Source organism: Euwallacea fornicatus, chromosome 23 (genome assembly GCF_040115645.1).
Source record: "Euwallacea fornicatus isolate EFF26 chromosome 23, ASM4011564v1, whole genome shotgun sequence".
In the NCBI taxonomy this organism is placed as follows: domain Eukaryota; kingdom Metazoa; phylum Arthropoda; class Insecta; order Coleoptera; family Curculionidae; genus Euwallacea; species Euwallacea fornicatus.
The window spans coordinates 3,092,665-3,105,909 of NC_089563.1; the positions used below are offsets into that span (position 1 = coordinate 3,092,665).

A 13,245-nucleotide genomic window follows, 5' to 3' on the forward strand; every position below is an offset into this window, starting at 1 on the left:
TTTTCTTATTTTTTTGGCACAAGTTGTTAAGCTTAAATTGTTCTATCATCACCTGATCGAATACGTACTGGAAAGGTCTTAAGGCTCCCCTAAGCAAAAACAGGCCTAATTCGTTTAGCCGTCTTCTGAAATTCCCAAGTACGGTTGTTTTTTTTTTTTTTGTTACTAGATTAGCAAGAATTATAACAATTACGTAATGTGTGGTGCTGGTAAAATTGCAACATGATTATACGTGTATCGCAAACCATTGTTTAGACTTCTCCCACAATTTAAGCCCAAACAACCCGACAATTTTCAGCGAAACATGTAAATTATTATTTAATTTTATCTGTGACAAGTCCATCTAGGGACTGCGTGAATCCTAATGAGATCATCCCATGATTTAAACTCAATTACCTCACAAATTGTTAAAATTAAATGACAATTTGAGTCATTGCGACATCAGCGCCAACTGAAGTTGGATTTGCACCGCGAATAAAACGAAACGAGGCCTCAGTTGAAATGGACGTCGTTTTTACTTTTTGAAAAATGCTTTCGTTCGCCATTTCCAATTTGAATATGTTTCATGATTTGTGAACTTCGAACTACCCGCCCCTGTTAAATCAGGAAGTTGGGGGGGATGCTGCTGCGAAATCTGCAAAATATTATCATTCATAAAGTGTGACTCGTTTAAGATTGAAACGCCCCTGGTAGCTTTTGCACTTGTGATTCGATCTCAAACAACGAAGGCTCACAAGATTGAGAATAAAAAGATTTATTTGTGCCGTGAAGATTTTTTTTTAATTTGTCCAACCAAAACCTACTAAAACTGGTTGTCTATGTCAAAAATCGGGAAAAAGGATTAGGGCGTTTTTTGGAAAAAATAAGCACGCCACTGAACTCAGCTTTCTTTAAAATGGGTGCCTACCAAGTTTCATTAAAAAAAATAACGATTACTTTATAGTTGCAAACAATATTATTAATAACATATTTTAATAATAAAAATAAATAAATAAGAAATTAATAAACTAAATCTTGGAAGTTTCCACTAAATCACCTTCCTTAATTCAGTACGTGTATTGTATATTTTCGAAATGTTGCTTTCGACATTCTTCAATTGTTGTGGAGTTATTTGTTCACAAACGTTACGTAGACGAGTTTAAAGGTCTCCAATGTCATGAGGACGCGATTTATAAATGTCACCTTTAGCAGTGTCCCATAGAAAAAATCTAAGGACGTAAGATCGGGAGATAGAGGAGGCCATTCGATTATTACACCATTGCTGCCTATCCATTTATTTTCGAAATGCAAATTTACTCGCACACGCCAGCGCAATTATCAAGACGACTGCTATCTAATAGAAAATGGAGGTTTCTCAAATAAGAGAGTGGCAAATCGTCCAATGCGTTCACTTCTTGCTGAAGAAATTCTCGAAAATTTTGACCATTTAAGTTCCCACCCAAAAGGACATTAATTCGACGTTTATCGTCCACTTTAATTCGTTTGAATTCGGTTCTATGCCTATTTTGTGTTGGGAATACGCCTTGCCTATACGACTATCCAGATTAACGCAAAAAACTTGCCTGCTAGAGAACTTTTCAGTCCACCCGTTCCTTACTAAACTTAAGGAAAAATTTAAAGGGGAAGTCCCTTGCTATCGAAACAACCATGGTTCTTCCCCGTTTTTTGACACGCTACCTCGCCAGCGGGAAAGTCCCTTTTCTCGGATAAAGCACGGATCTGCCCCATTCATTAGATCATTAATGAACCAATTAAGAAAATCTCCCAAGTTTACTATTGAAAGAAGTCGAAACTCTCTCACCCTGTGAGGCTTCATGCTACGGACCTTACGTCCAAATTAATCCATGGGGTGAGGTGCAATTTGAAAAAAACAACGGATGCGGCCGGACCGTAAAACCCTTAGATTTCGGACGAAGATCAACATTTCTCAGTTGCCCTTCGAACCTGTTGCATTCTGTCACAAATAGAGCTTTTTGTCTCTATCCTTCGAGCCTTGGTTCTTTAAAATCGAGTTATAAGTGTAGAAGTTACAGAGCTATTTCCATCTTAAATGAGTCACGTTGTACGCATTGTTAAATTGTATTTTCCGGAAAATATGGTGAAGAGGAAATTGAAGTAACCGCCTTCCCTTGCAATAATGGCGACAGTGACCAGACATTGGAATTTCCGAAAAACTGGCGGTGTGTATTTTTGCCAGGAATATCCAATGACATGTCGATTTGCATAATTTTGGAGTAATTAAATACATTGTCCACTAGCATGCAACAAAGTTGCTTTACTGGAACCATTTACGAATTAAAAGTAGCAATTTACCGCAGGCTAATCATAGTGGTATGTGTCAATGGCAGATTATTTTGTAAGTATTTGGCATTGGCATACGTGAAATAAAACATTTTATCACACATGTGCGTGTAAAAATTTTACCGTATGCTAATATTTCATTGAACTTGTGAAAAACAAGGGAGTTGAAACACGCGCCTCGGTAGGAAAAATATTGTGCCTAACACGTACTAAAAGATCTCTACCGCACTCGTTTTTAGGATTTTTAGTACTTCTAGTGCATAATTTATTTAAAACATCTCAAAATGTTTCGCAAAATTTCATAATTTGTAAATAAAATACAACACCTTCTGGTTTCATAGCGGTGCAGCCAAAGACAGTAGAGCCAGCCCTTCACGTTTCAAATAATGCCAACAATCACATCCAAAAGTATGTCGATTTCCGGGCTACCGCGTTAACAAACCAAGAAACCTCTATTTTATCTCAATTAACACCGAACAAAAAAATCGTTTCCATGACTTACCTGAGCAATATCGTAAAATTGACATCATGGCTCAATCTATCCAGGGCTGTAGTACCATCCACTCGAACGGCGTTGATTTTGTCTCTAAGGGCCGAAGAACTGCCCACTGGCGAGTGCCTTTCCTTGAGGATATCGAAGATATTGGCCTGTCGCAGAAAGGCCACGACTTTGTCGTTGTAGGCCACAGGTACTTCTGGAAAGTTTGTTTGGACGTTGGCGGTTGTGGTAGTTGTTGGACGGGGTGGCGGGACTGGAGCCTGAAATTAAATAGAAAAGGGTTTTTACCAATATAGACATGCAACATTACTTAGAAGATGGTAATAAATAAATCACATTTGGACCAAATGGCCGAATGTTGTGCCAGAGAGTATGGGTTACAGTATGGGAAGTAGGGGGCTATGGGGGTATGGGGGTTGTGTGTGGATCCATAAATTGATAAGCAACCTGAATATGTATTTCCTGACTACTCCGAATCAGAAGTTCTTGCGATATTTGTTTACACATTAGTTTTTATATATAAGGAGTTTCAGAGCCTTCGAAAGTAACGCGTTTTGCATGAATGTGTCTATACAATAACAAGAATTGGCCCCGAAAATCAAAAAAAGTCACGCTGAAATTCTATGGTCTAATGGCGGTTATATGGGATGTTTCAAATCTCGTGATTCGCTTTTAAAGGGTGATGACCACCGCAAAGAAGCCGATGAAACCGAAAGCTTTCCGGTAATAGCTGAAAGTTGTCACCCTGTCGCTGACCTCAATACACCCAGAAATCGACATAACTTGGAAGATGTGAGCTCCGTTTTACACGTAAAGAAATGTCGAAAGTTATTGAAAATAGTTTTGCAAAAAAATCATATACGATCAATCGCCTTGAAACGATAAAAGGTCCAATAAGGTGACCCTTCAGCAGTCCGGCAGGAATGTTTATTAAAAATTTATGCTGGAAATGATTTCGGCGAATAGAATAGCGAGTATCGACCGTCCAGTTATGAGTGGTATAAATTGTTTGCGCCGTTGTGTATAAACGGTGATAAATCTGTAATGAAAACAAAATTATAAACTTTTATAATTCTATCATGTTTTCCTGGAAACCATCTCCGAAACTTCAAATGTAGGGGACGATCTTCGGGTTAAAAAACCTGCTCTTTTCTACATGAAAGGGGTGCTGATATGTGTTTGGAAATCCATCCATTGTCGCCCATGTTTTGTTGTAACCTTAACATCACATTTAAGTTAATGATAATATTATAATCAGTTATATACATCAATAAAACAACAATAAAAGCTGAGGTCTCTGAACCCTGATTGGTTTCAATAAGTGGTTGAATTAGGAGAATGTCGATGGGTGACCTTTTACGGATAAGCATGTTACCTGTAACACTGAATAACAGTAAATTTGATCGGAAATGATTTCGACTTATATAGATTATGTTTAATGGAATAAAAACGGTTTCAATTATGTTTTAACAACGTTTGGTCAATAATATTAATTTCGTTATACCTCGAACTCTTCCTTATTTGAGAAGTTGGAACCGCTATGTCAGACGTGCATAAGCGAATTTTGTTTGTGAAGACGTGAAAAAACAAACTTCATCAGAATCCGCAGTAATATCTCGAAAAATAAGTAAAGCAGCTTTTAGAATTTAGAACGAGCATTGGTGAATAAGTGAGCGGAAATGAACACGGACGATGTGAGTCATTCTCGAGAAGACAACACTCTGGTACATCTGGAAAAGTAGTAAGTTTAGTAATAATTCCCGCTATTACTTGGGAGGAGCGGCACTCCGATATATAAAGAATTTCTAAACTTAACTTATCTAAATATGAAATTTAGGAACGTAGTGTTCTGTTATTGTAAACCAGAGGAACAATCATATCAAAGGTCGAGACAAACAATTTTGTCCAACGAATATAATATATGTGTTTTTCTGTGCACGACACAGCAAAAAGTGCAAAAACCAGTGACTCATCATCTTTATGGCCCTCAATTTGTCACTTCTAACTAGCACAGTTTATTATGACCTTTGTCTGCTAGAAGCACTACCTTTATGCTTAGAAGCGCGCTTTTTGTTCGAGGAGGGCTAAGTCAGACTTTAGGGGATGTAGTTGGGAAGGTCAGTGTAATTGGCACTTTTAGAAACAACGAGAGCTTCAGTCTCAGAGACAGTTGCTGAGCAGATTTATCCTTTTTTTGCATCTACATTGTTATTAATATTATTTAACAGTCAATCGAGTCCTCAGTAGGCTGAACGGGTAAGATGAATTTTATTCTCTTTGTTTTCGCTATTGGAATGTCCTGTCTCGCAGAGATAGTTTTGGATTTTTAGCGTCAACAAGACCGTCGGAACCGCGATAGTTGATCAACTCGAAACCTGCTTTAGGTTTCTTCCAAATCGATACACATAGTATCGTTAACTTTGCAAAGAGGCAAAATTTACTACACAATTATAGTTGGAAATATCCGAAAAAAGAAGGCTCAATTGTAACTATTGCGCATACATTTTTACTACTTGAATTATAAAATTACAACAAATAACTCATCTTATTTATTAATAAAACCTCCATATGACTCTACATACTTAACTAAACGTCCAGATACATCCGAAATTAAGTCACCGCGATAATGTTCGGTGACGGTGAACCAGGCTTCTGAAACTAACCAAATCAAATCTCTTTTATTTCGTGGTGCTACCACGTGTTTTCAACAGGACTGAGATCTGGTGAAGCTGCCGGCCTGGGAATTGTTGTCGATTGGCGTTCGTGCATATAGGCAGAGCTATGATATCTTGCATTATCCTTACGAAATATCCACTTCTCTGGATATAAATCGTTAGCAGTTTAAAGCAGAAAACCTTTTAGTATGTCACAATACTGTGCACTATAAGCGGTGTTGTCAGCTATATCAATAAAACGTCTAAATTGTTTCTGTTAACTTTACACGGTCTTCTCAAAACTGCTCTGCGTTTCACATAAGTGCCATTTTTATCTTTTTTGCTGTCTTATATACTGCACTTTTTCCAAAGTCAGTCATTTGCACTATTTTTTTAACATTTTGAAAACTTTTTCTGTACAAATATTCCACCTTTTTGTTCTATTTGCAACATTACAACAACAAATCTTAAACCTGTTCAAAATCAATAATGTTTGAAGATGAGTTGTCAAGCGATTTCGGCCACGGTCTATTGTCGACACAACCTACTTAATGCATTGCTTCTATCGTAGAATGTTGCAACAGAGAAATTTATTAAAATTAGAAAAAAATCCGATACTTTAGACGGACTTCATTAAATTTTTTTCTCGTATCTTTACCTCTACTAGTTACTTCGTTTGCTTCAGGGTCAGGTTAAGTCGTCTCACACAACGTACTTGCCTGAAAATGTTCTCGTCGAAAAACCCACATAAAACTATGCACATTTCCGCTCATGTTCAGACTCAAACCAACAGCAGTTCTGCTATATTAAGTCACTTGGAACTCACGAAAGCATAATCTGTGGATCGATCACGAACTTAAGTCGAATCTGCACGGTTATTTGGATTTCGGAACGCATATAATGATAATCTGCTGATCAACATAATAAATTTCTCATTGAAGGTTGTTATCGCTTTAGGGTGTCGTTAATGTTTGCTAAATTGAAGCTTATTATTATCTATTTATGTTTTTAATTTATGGGGTTCAACAACATTTTAAGAAGTTAAATATGGATTTAGGCTGGTATTTATCGTTGACATACGTAGAATTTCATATCTGGTTCAAGTTTGCAAGGAATATGTGAAATAATTGAAAACTGTTCTTTTTTATTTCACATTTCAAGAAGGAACGTTTTAACTGGCTTGTGCTGTACATGCTGTACATTTTCCTTCCACCTTATTAAAAATCGAGTGGCACCATTGCAATCCCGTTTCACCCGGGTATGAATAAATAATAGATTTAACGGTTTGAGTGCAAGTTGTTAGTTAACGACTACATTTTAAAATTAACTTGTTCTACCTCAAAATATACTACTGAGTAGCGAGGGAGAGAGAAAGGCAGACAAGTAGATTTAAAAAAAGTGCAACATAACACGACGCACGGTAGTATTGTTCCGGTAAATAGAAACCGCATCAACAAATTATCACAAACCCTCAGTCTAAGCAACTACTAGACGCTCTAAGGGCCTGAATTTGCTCATTAATTTCGGAGCGAGTCATTGGCCATCTTTAAGATGATGATACTCAACCATTTTAAACGACTTTGAAATATGAAAGTCGAACATCGACGGAGCAACATGAAATCGCGTCCCCATATACTTCAGGCGAATTTGGGACACCCACGACAGAAAAGAAAAACCTCAACATTCAACAACGAATACTCACTTCTAAATCATCCGAAAACCTCCTGACAGACACACAATCTAGAGGAAGTCTCGGATCCATGTACGTAGTTTTCTTGTTAGTATGGTCTATAAAGAACGGCTAGGAGAAATTGCGATTGTTAGTAACTGTTTGTTATGGCATAACACTAAAATAAAGCAAGCGATGATTAATCTGAACGGTAATCGAATCAATTACCTTTGCAGCACTATCTTTCTTCGTATCCCAACCATTCGGCATATCTTTACCGGTATCCGCGAACATATTCACTAAGGCCACCAGTTCTTTATTGTGTTGATACCTCTCGAAATAGGCCGGATCCCTTCGTATTCTAATGATCATATGTTTGAGGGGTGAGTGGCGGTTATATAAAGAAGTGGCCTCCTTTACAAAAGAGAAATAGACGATTTTTAACAGATAACAAGAAATTAAATACTAACCGCTAATTTGAATCTGACACTCCTGTTATCAGCGAATGCAGTTCATAAAAATCATAATCTTACCTGATTCATATGAAGAATAGTGAAAAAATCAGGCCTATTTAACAGGCGACATCCAGGAGGTTGATCGGACAAATCTCCGCCATCCAATCTGTTCGAACTAATCGTTCTCCTGATGCTCTGGTACCGCCTGTCCAACTGTCTTCTGTGCTGCTCCGCTCCTACAATGTTCGATGTATTTGTGGCGTTGCCCCTAGGCCTAGTCCAAGAGGTAGTTCTCGTGGAATGGTCGATATAGAACACTCGGCCATGACTGTCCATTCGAGCATCCCAAACTATGAAATAACACAGAGCCCTGAGTTTAAGAATTTTACTCGATAGTTGTGAAACCACAAAGGGCCAATTCTCCAAAGTCCAGTTAGGGAGCTGTCAGTCAAGAACCAACTGGCACACGAAGAGTTTTTCGTGCGAAAGTTCTTGCGTAACCAATAGTTGAATTAAAAACAACCCCCTGAAATTCTTCCGCAGTTAACAGACATTTTGACCGAACAACCCCCGACTGTAAGCTGCTTCGCACGCAGTTTTAGCAGGACTTTGAAGAACCAGCCCTCACAGTAAATAGTAAATTGAAAGTGTTTCAAAATATAAGTGGATATTTATACAGGGTGCTATTTCCTAAGACGTAAGTATTATAATAAAAGGTCGGTTAAAACAGGCGAAAGTTGCCAAATATAACAGTCAAATTAGATTCAAGCCCGACGTTGCTAAATTTAATTTGATTTAGGAAAGATCAAGGAAAAATGGAAATCTGCACAAACTGGTTTGTCAAGGTAAATCCTAAATGTGCAGTTTAATGATAAAAAGGTTGTAATATCAAATTTTATTGGTTTTTTACAGCCTACGTACTGATTTTAATATTTCCTTTTTGCTGTGTTATTTTCTAAGGTACTGACCCTATCTTCAATTTTTTAGATATAGATAAGATATTTTTGGTTGTATTTTGGAAATATATATTTTATTCCCAATTTAACGATATATCGCAAGATTCCGTATTTCAAGGTTTCATTTGAAGAAAACCATCATCAGACTTTTTTAATGAAAATTTCAGAAGGAACACGAACTGAACTTTACAAATAGTTGATACGTTATACAGAAGTATTATATTATTAAAAAAAACTATAATTTTAACGTAAATTCGAAAGGTATCAATAGAAACAAAAACGTAGAAAACTTATTTCTTCGCGACCTGTATGAAGTGAGTGCTCCTGCTTTGGTAACATCTTTGCTGTTGCGTACAAAGTTACCGTTGGGTACCAAAGTGAGTAAGTACATGGAATATCAGTTAAGAGGTGCATGTACATCGGTGACGTTTCTAGAATTGTTATTGTACTAATACTAAAAGATAAAATTCAATTAAAATCCATTTACAGATTAGATAAATTTAGTTCTGCATATTTGCAATAATGATAACTTTATTTAAGTGATCCGCCTCAGTCCAATATAGTGTTTAAATACATTTTAAAAATGGGTAAAACGAAGTCATCGTCTATTAAGTAAGTTAAACGACATAATGCTAGTAAACAATACTTCTTTTCGCATTCGCTCTAACATGAAAACTTTGGGATCCAAGAAACTATCCTGAAATTTCTTCATGGTTTTGCAAGTTATAAATCGGGTTTGCTTGAAAAAACTGTTACGAAATCAAAAATGTGAACACTCAACCACTAAGACAGGGCTGTTGATTGACTTAAACTGTGAACAAAGTATATATCGTCCCATGAAAAAAAGGTCAAAAACAAATCATGGTAATTAATATGAACGTATTGCCAATGTCCCAACTTTGATATAAAATACAAACAAGATAACGACGCACCCAAAGTGAATAATATCTATGTGAAGGATGATTTTCTGTTAAGATTAAAATTTCTGATAAACATTATCCCAAACTGTTCGTTGATATTTCCTTGCACCGATAATCCTTTAAATAAAAATATAAATGATTCGGTGATGCTGCCAGCTGTGTTAATGAAAAAAATTAAGTGCAAGAATATTTTTTTTATCCTGCTCCCAAGTTTTTATTCAGCACATCAGGTTAAAATCATTGGCATTTCCATACTTTTTTCTGTGCATTCACGAGCCCACGTTGAATCATTTAAAATTAAGGCGATTCGCTCATCATGTGCACTATTCCAGTGAAATAGGTAAATTTGAGTGGAAGAGATTCAAAAACTCCTATCAGTAAACTTATTTGAATGAAACGTCCTGTACTCCCAGGTAAGAGTACGTGATTTCTTTTTACTGCTAAAAAATATTGTTTGCCAAATATGGAATTTACTAGTTAGATTACCGCTATTTCCCTAACTAGCATGAAGGTATCACCAGTTCAAGTTGAAACATAGTGATTATGTAAGTGGGAGAAGGACCGCATAAGGCTTAATACACCTTTGACAAAGACCAACAACAAAGTGGGTCGACTCAGCTCGGCCGACGTTTTCACTTTGATGTTTAGACTGATATAGATTTCGTTACCTTCATGATGGTGAAGTTTTTTTTTTATATAAGAGCAAAAAGCAGCAATGTAAATAAATGCAAAAAAACTATTAATCTGCCCACGCCAGCCGCTAGCCTCGCAACCCACTTTGTTGGTCTTTGTCGGAAGTATATTAAACCTTATGCGCTCTTTCTCCCACTTGTACAATTCCTATGTTCCCATTTCAACTGGTGATATCTATATATCATTTTAGCATCCCCAGTTCAAGATCCCCCAAAAAAGTAGTTTGGAAAAAAGAAACGACCCTTCAGTTTATCCGGCTTCTTGAGAAACAGGAACTCTTGTGGAATCCGGATCATAGAGACTATAATAATAACGCCGAAGCTTGGAAAACTATTGAGAAAACGATGAATATTGATATTAAAGATTTGAAAAATAAATTGAAATGGTTAGAGAGTGAATATAGAAAAAGACGCATCGCACCGGCTTCACAAAATTGGTACGCATATACACCGTTAGACAAATTTTTGAAAAAGTTGCCCTGGCTGGGAAATAGTGTAAGTATACAACAAAGGCAAGCCAGAACCCTCTCGTTTTCCCGAGAATTCCAAAAAAGAACTTTCGCAAACACATAAAACGCTGGCTAAACCGGCGAAATTGTGATAATGATGATCTATTTTTATGCAATTTCAATGAATTTGTGTATTTTTGAAGCGCCTACAACAGTCAAATCTTTGGTGCTTTTCAAAACATTTGGTTGTTCTTACTTCAATGATCACCATTTATTTTGAAGACCCAACTTCCGAATGCGGATAATACTTCAACCCAAGCCTCCACACCAGAACCCCCCCACACAAGAACTTCTCCAATGAAAAATTTCCTCCTAACTGGAAACATTCGAGGAAAAACGCCGAAGCCGAACGTGAGCCAAGTCAAGTTTAGACCAGGAACCTCAAAGAAGAGTACCTAAGTGTGAAGGTTTCGAAAATGGTTGATGGAGTTTCGGCTTCTGACTACACCAGCTACCAACAATACTGAAGATAATTTTACAATTTAGCAAGCAAATTGTTTATCACACGTGCCAAAGTTGATATTAATTATGTAAATAATAAATAAACTCGAAACGACTTAAGTCCGCTTATACCAATCAAGTTTATAGGTAGTCGAAACTGGGATTTTTGTATTAAAAAAAAAACAGCAATTTAAATTTTAAATAACATGAATCACCTAATTTCAAACTTACATGGTGGAAGTGGTTCCTCGTGCTCCCCCGGCACCTCCGCATGCGTCAACAATCGGTGGGTTCTTTCAGGAATCGAAGGCAATCTGGTTGTGCTTACTCTTTGTAAAGGAAGAGGCACTCCTCCACTTGCTTCGCCACCATTTTCTGGGGATAATCTAGGCCGCAAAGTAGGTTTTGGCACAGCTAAAGTTAAGAAAGTAATAGTGAGAAAATAAGCATTCGCATCCGAACTATTTATTGATCGAATTGGAAACCACCAATTTAAACCAGAATAATTACGGAAAAGGTTGTTTTTTGTACAAACCTTTATTCCGTAACTCGGACATGGCAATTAGGCCAATTTGAGGCGTTTCTATACTAGCGCACGCGTCGTTGCCGCTGCAATTATTTTCAATGGCGTCCACCAGCCTCAAACTGTCCTCAGTTCTCAAAGGAATATCCGGAGGGTCCGTAGACTTCAAACTGGGCGGTCTGAGTTCCCCTGACCCTCGGTGTTTTCGGGAGTGATGCGTTGGCGTTGGCGGGCACACCGGAAGGGTGTTTGAAATGCCCGCTACTCTCGCCAAAGCTTTAGGGTGGGGCCTAAAGACATTAAATGTTCATTTATTTAGTATGGAGCTTTAAATGACAGGAGTTGAAGGAAGGGGACCGAGGTTGAAGAACAAAAATTGCAACATTTCATTAGCAACTGTTTAAAAATATAGTTGTTGCATAAGGTCGTCAAAATTCGAAGTTTATGATTGTCTAACATTACAAGGCCCAGAGAAACACACTATAAAAATATTAATACCCAAATGGTCTACATTAGATATTTCTAGATATGTAGTGTAAGATATCGCGTTTTATTACAACCTCCTTCCACACGTTCGGGCTTGCTAACGTACATTTTCTCTCTTTCTCATTCACGGTCCAAAAAAAATTTTTTACCTGACAATTTCTTTAGATTCCCGTTTAGTTTTGGACTGATGCAGAGGAGTTCCAGGTAGCTCGGTTTCGCTATCAGGTTTCTGCAGTGACCCTACTCTAAATAACGGCTTATGGGGTTTACTGGCTAAATTGCTATCACTTTCGCATTCCAGAACGCCGTCCACCTCGTCATTGGATGCGCTGCTACTTTGAGCGGATTGCGTCGAACTATGGCTGAGTAAAAGAATAGTACGAATGTATTTTCAGAAAAATTCAAATGCATAAGTATGTATATTTCAACGTCCGTTCAAACCAGACTTAAATTGAGTGTGTCGTCCCCCAAACATCGATGTCTATACATTTTTAGTCGAGAGATATTTTCCATAGGAAGGAACAAATAGAAAAAACAGACAAACAATTCGACAAGAAAAGCTCTAAAAATCAAGAAATTAACATTATTCAAGCACTCACCTGTCTTTACTTTCTAACGCGTTGTGAGCATTCGCAGGACTAGATTCTAAACTTTTGCTGAGTACTGTAGTTAGATAGTTGTCGCATCCGATGAGCTTTTCGGTGGGATCAACAAACATGCACTTTATCTTCTGAGACGAGGATGAACAGGAACCAGCATCACCTTCGGACAACTCGGAGGCGGATTTGTACTCTTCATCCGTGTCGATGATATCGAAACTGAAACTATCTTCCAGCGTTAGGTGTTGCTTGGGTTTCGTTTGGCGTTCTACCGAAGGTGGACTAAATGCAGAACCTAGAATATATGAGAGTAAGTTTGTATAGGAAGACAATTGAAGGCAATCTAGCTGGTAAACATTTTTTTTATCAAAATTTACCATTATTCATGTTGCAAAGTTCGCGGAGCTTAAATAAATTAGTATTTTGTTAATTTATTAGTGAGAGTAAGAAGTTTGTTGCATAACAGAGCCTCACCTAAATCGTAACAAATTGTTTAAATATTTAGGGAATATTTTTGTCAATCCAATGTAAATGCTCGTCT

At 37.3% G+C, this 13,245-nt stretch overlaps 2 protein-coding genes across 7 annotated transcripts in view; one reads left to right on the forward strand and one right to left on the reverse strand.

The window, feature by feature from the left end:
* Positions 1 to 13,245, reverse strand: part of Hecw (Hecw ubiquitin protein ligase) — an 84,212-nt gene that overhangs the window by 41,447 nt on the left and 29,520 nt on the right. For 5 of the 6 annotated variants that reach the window (XM_066295878.1, XM_066295882.1, XM_066295880.1 and 2 more), the window contains 8 exons: positions 12,705 to 12,999; positions 12,255 to 12,467; positions 11,632 to 11,909; positions 11,328 to 11,510; positions 7,657 to 7,928; positions 7,352 to 7,537; positions 7,157 to 7,255; positions 2,804 to 3,060 (listed from right to left, as the gene is read on the reverse strand). In XM_066295878.1, the coding sequence (XP_066151975.1) occupies positions 2,804 to 3,060; positions 7,157 to 7,255; positions 7,352 to 7,537; positions 7,657 to 7,928; positions 11,328 to 11,510; positions 11,632 to 11,909; positions 12,255 to 12,467; positions 12,705 to 12,999 (1,783 nt within the window). The remainder of the gene's footprint in view (positions 1 to 2,803; positions 3,061 to 7,156; positions 7,256 to 7,351; positions 7,538 to 7,656; positions 7,929 to 11,327; positions 11,511 to 11,631; positions 11,910 to 12,254; positions 12,468 to 12,704; positions 13,000 to 13,245) is intronic. The other variant, XM_066295879.1, reaches the window with a different exon arrangement.
* Positions 9,027 to 11,216, forward strand: LOC136346605 (uncharacterized). The gene is made up of 3 exons (XM_066295921.1): positions 9,027 to 9,146; positions 10,338 to 10,641; positions 10,878 to 11,216. Exons 1-3 carry the CDS (start codon positions 9,118 to 9,120, stop codon positions 11,052 to 11,054), a joined length of 510 nt encoding a protein of 169 aa, XP_066152018.1. The 5' UTR covers positions 9,027 to 9,117; the 3' UTR covers positions 11,055 to 11,216.

Bases quoted from the DNA above. Each gene is read 5' to 3' on its own strand.
- LOC136346605 (XM_066295921.1), top strand. From the start codon at position 9,118: ATGGGTAAAACGAAGTCATCGTCTATTAA. The intron at 9,147-10,337 runs GTAAGTTAAACG...ATATCATTTTAG, and splicing joins ACGAAGTCATCGTCTATTAA to CATCCCCAGTTCAAGATCCC. The intron at 10,642-10,877 runs GTAAGTATACAA...TTTATTTTGAAG, and splicing joins TGCCCTGGCTGGGAAATAGT to ACCCAACTTCCGAATGCGGA.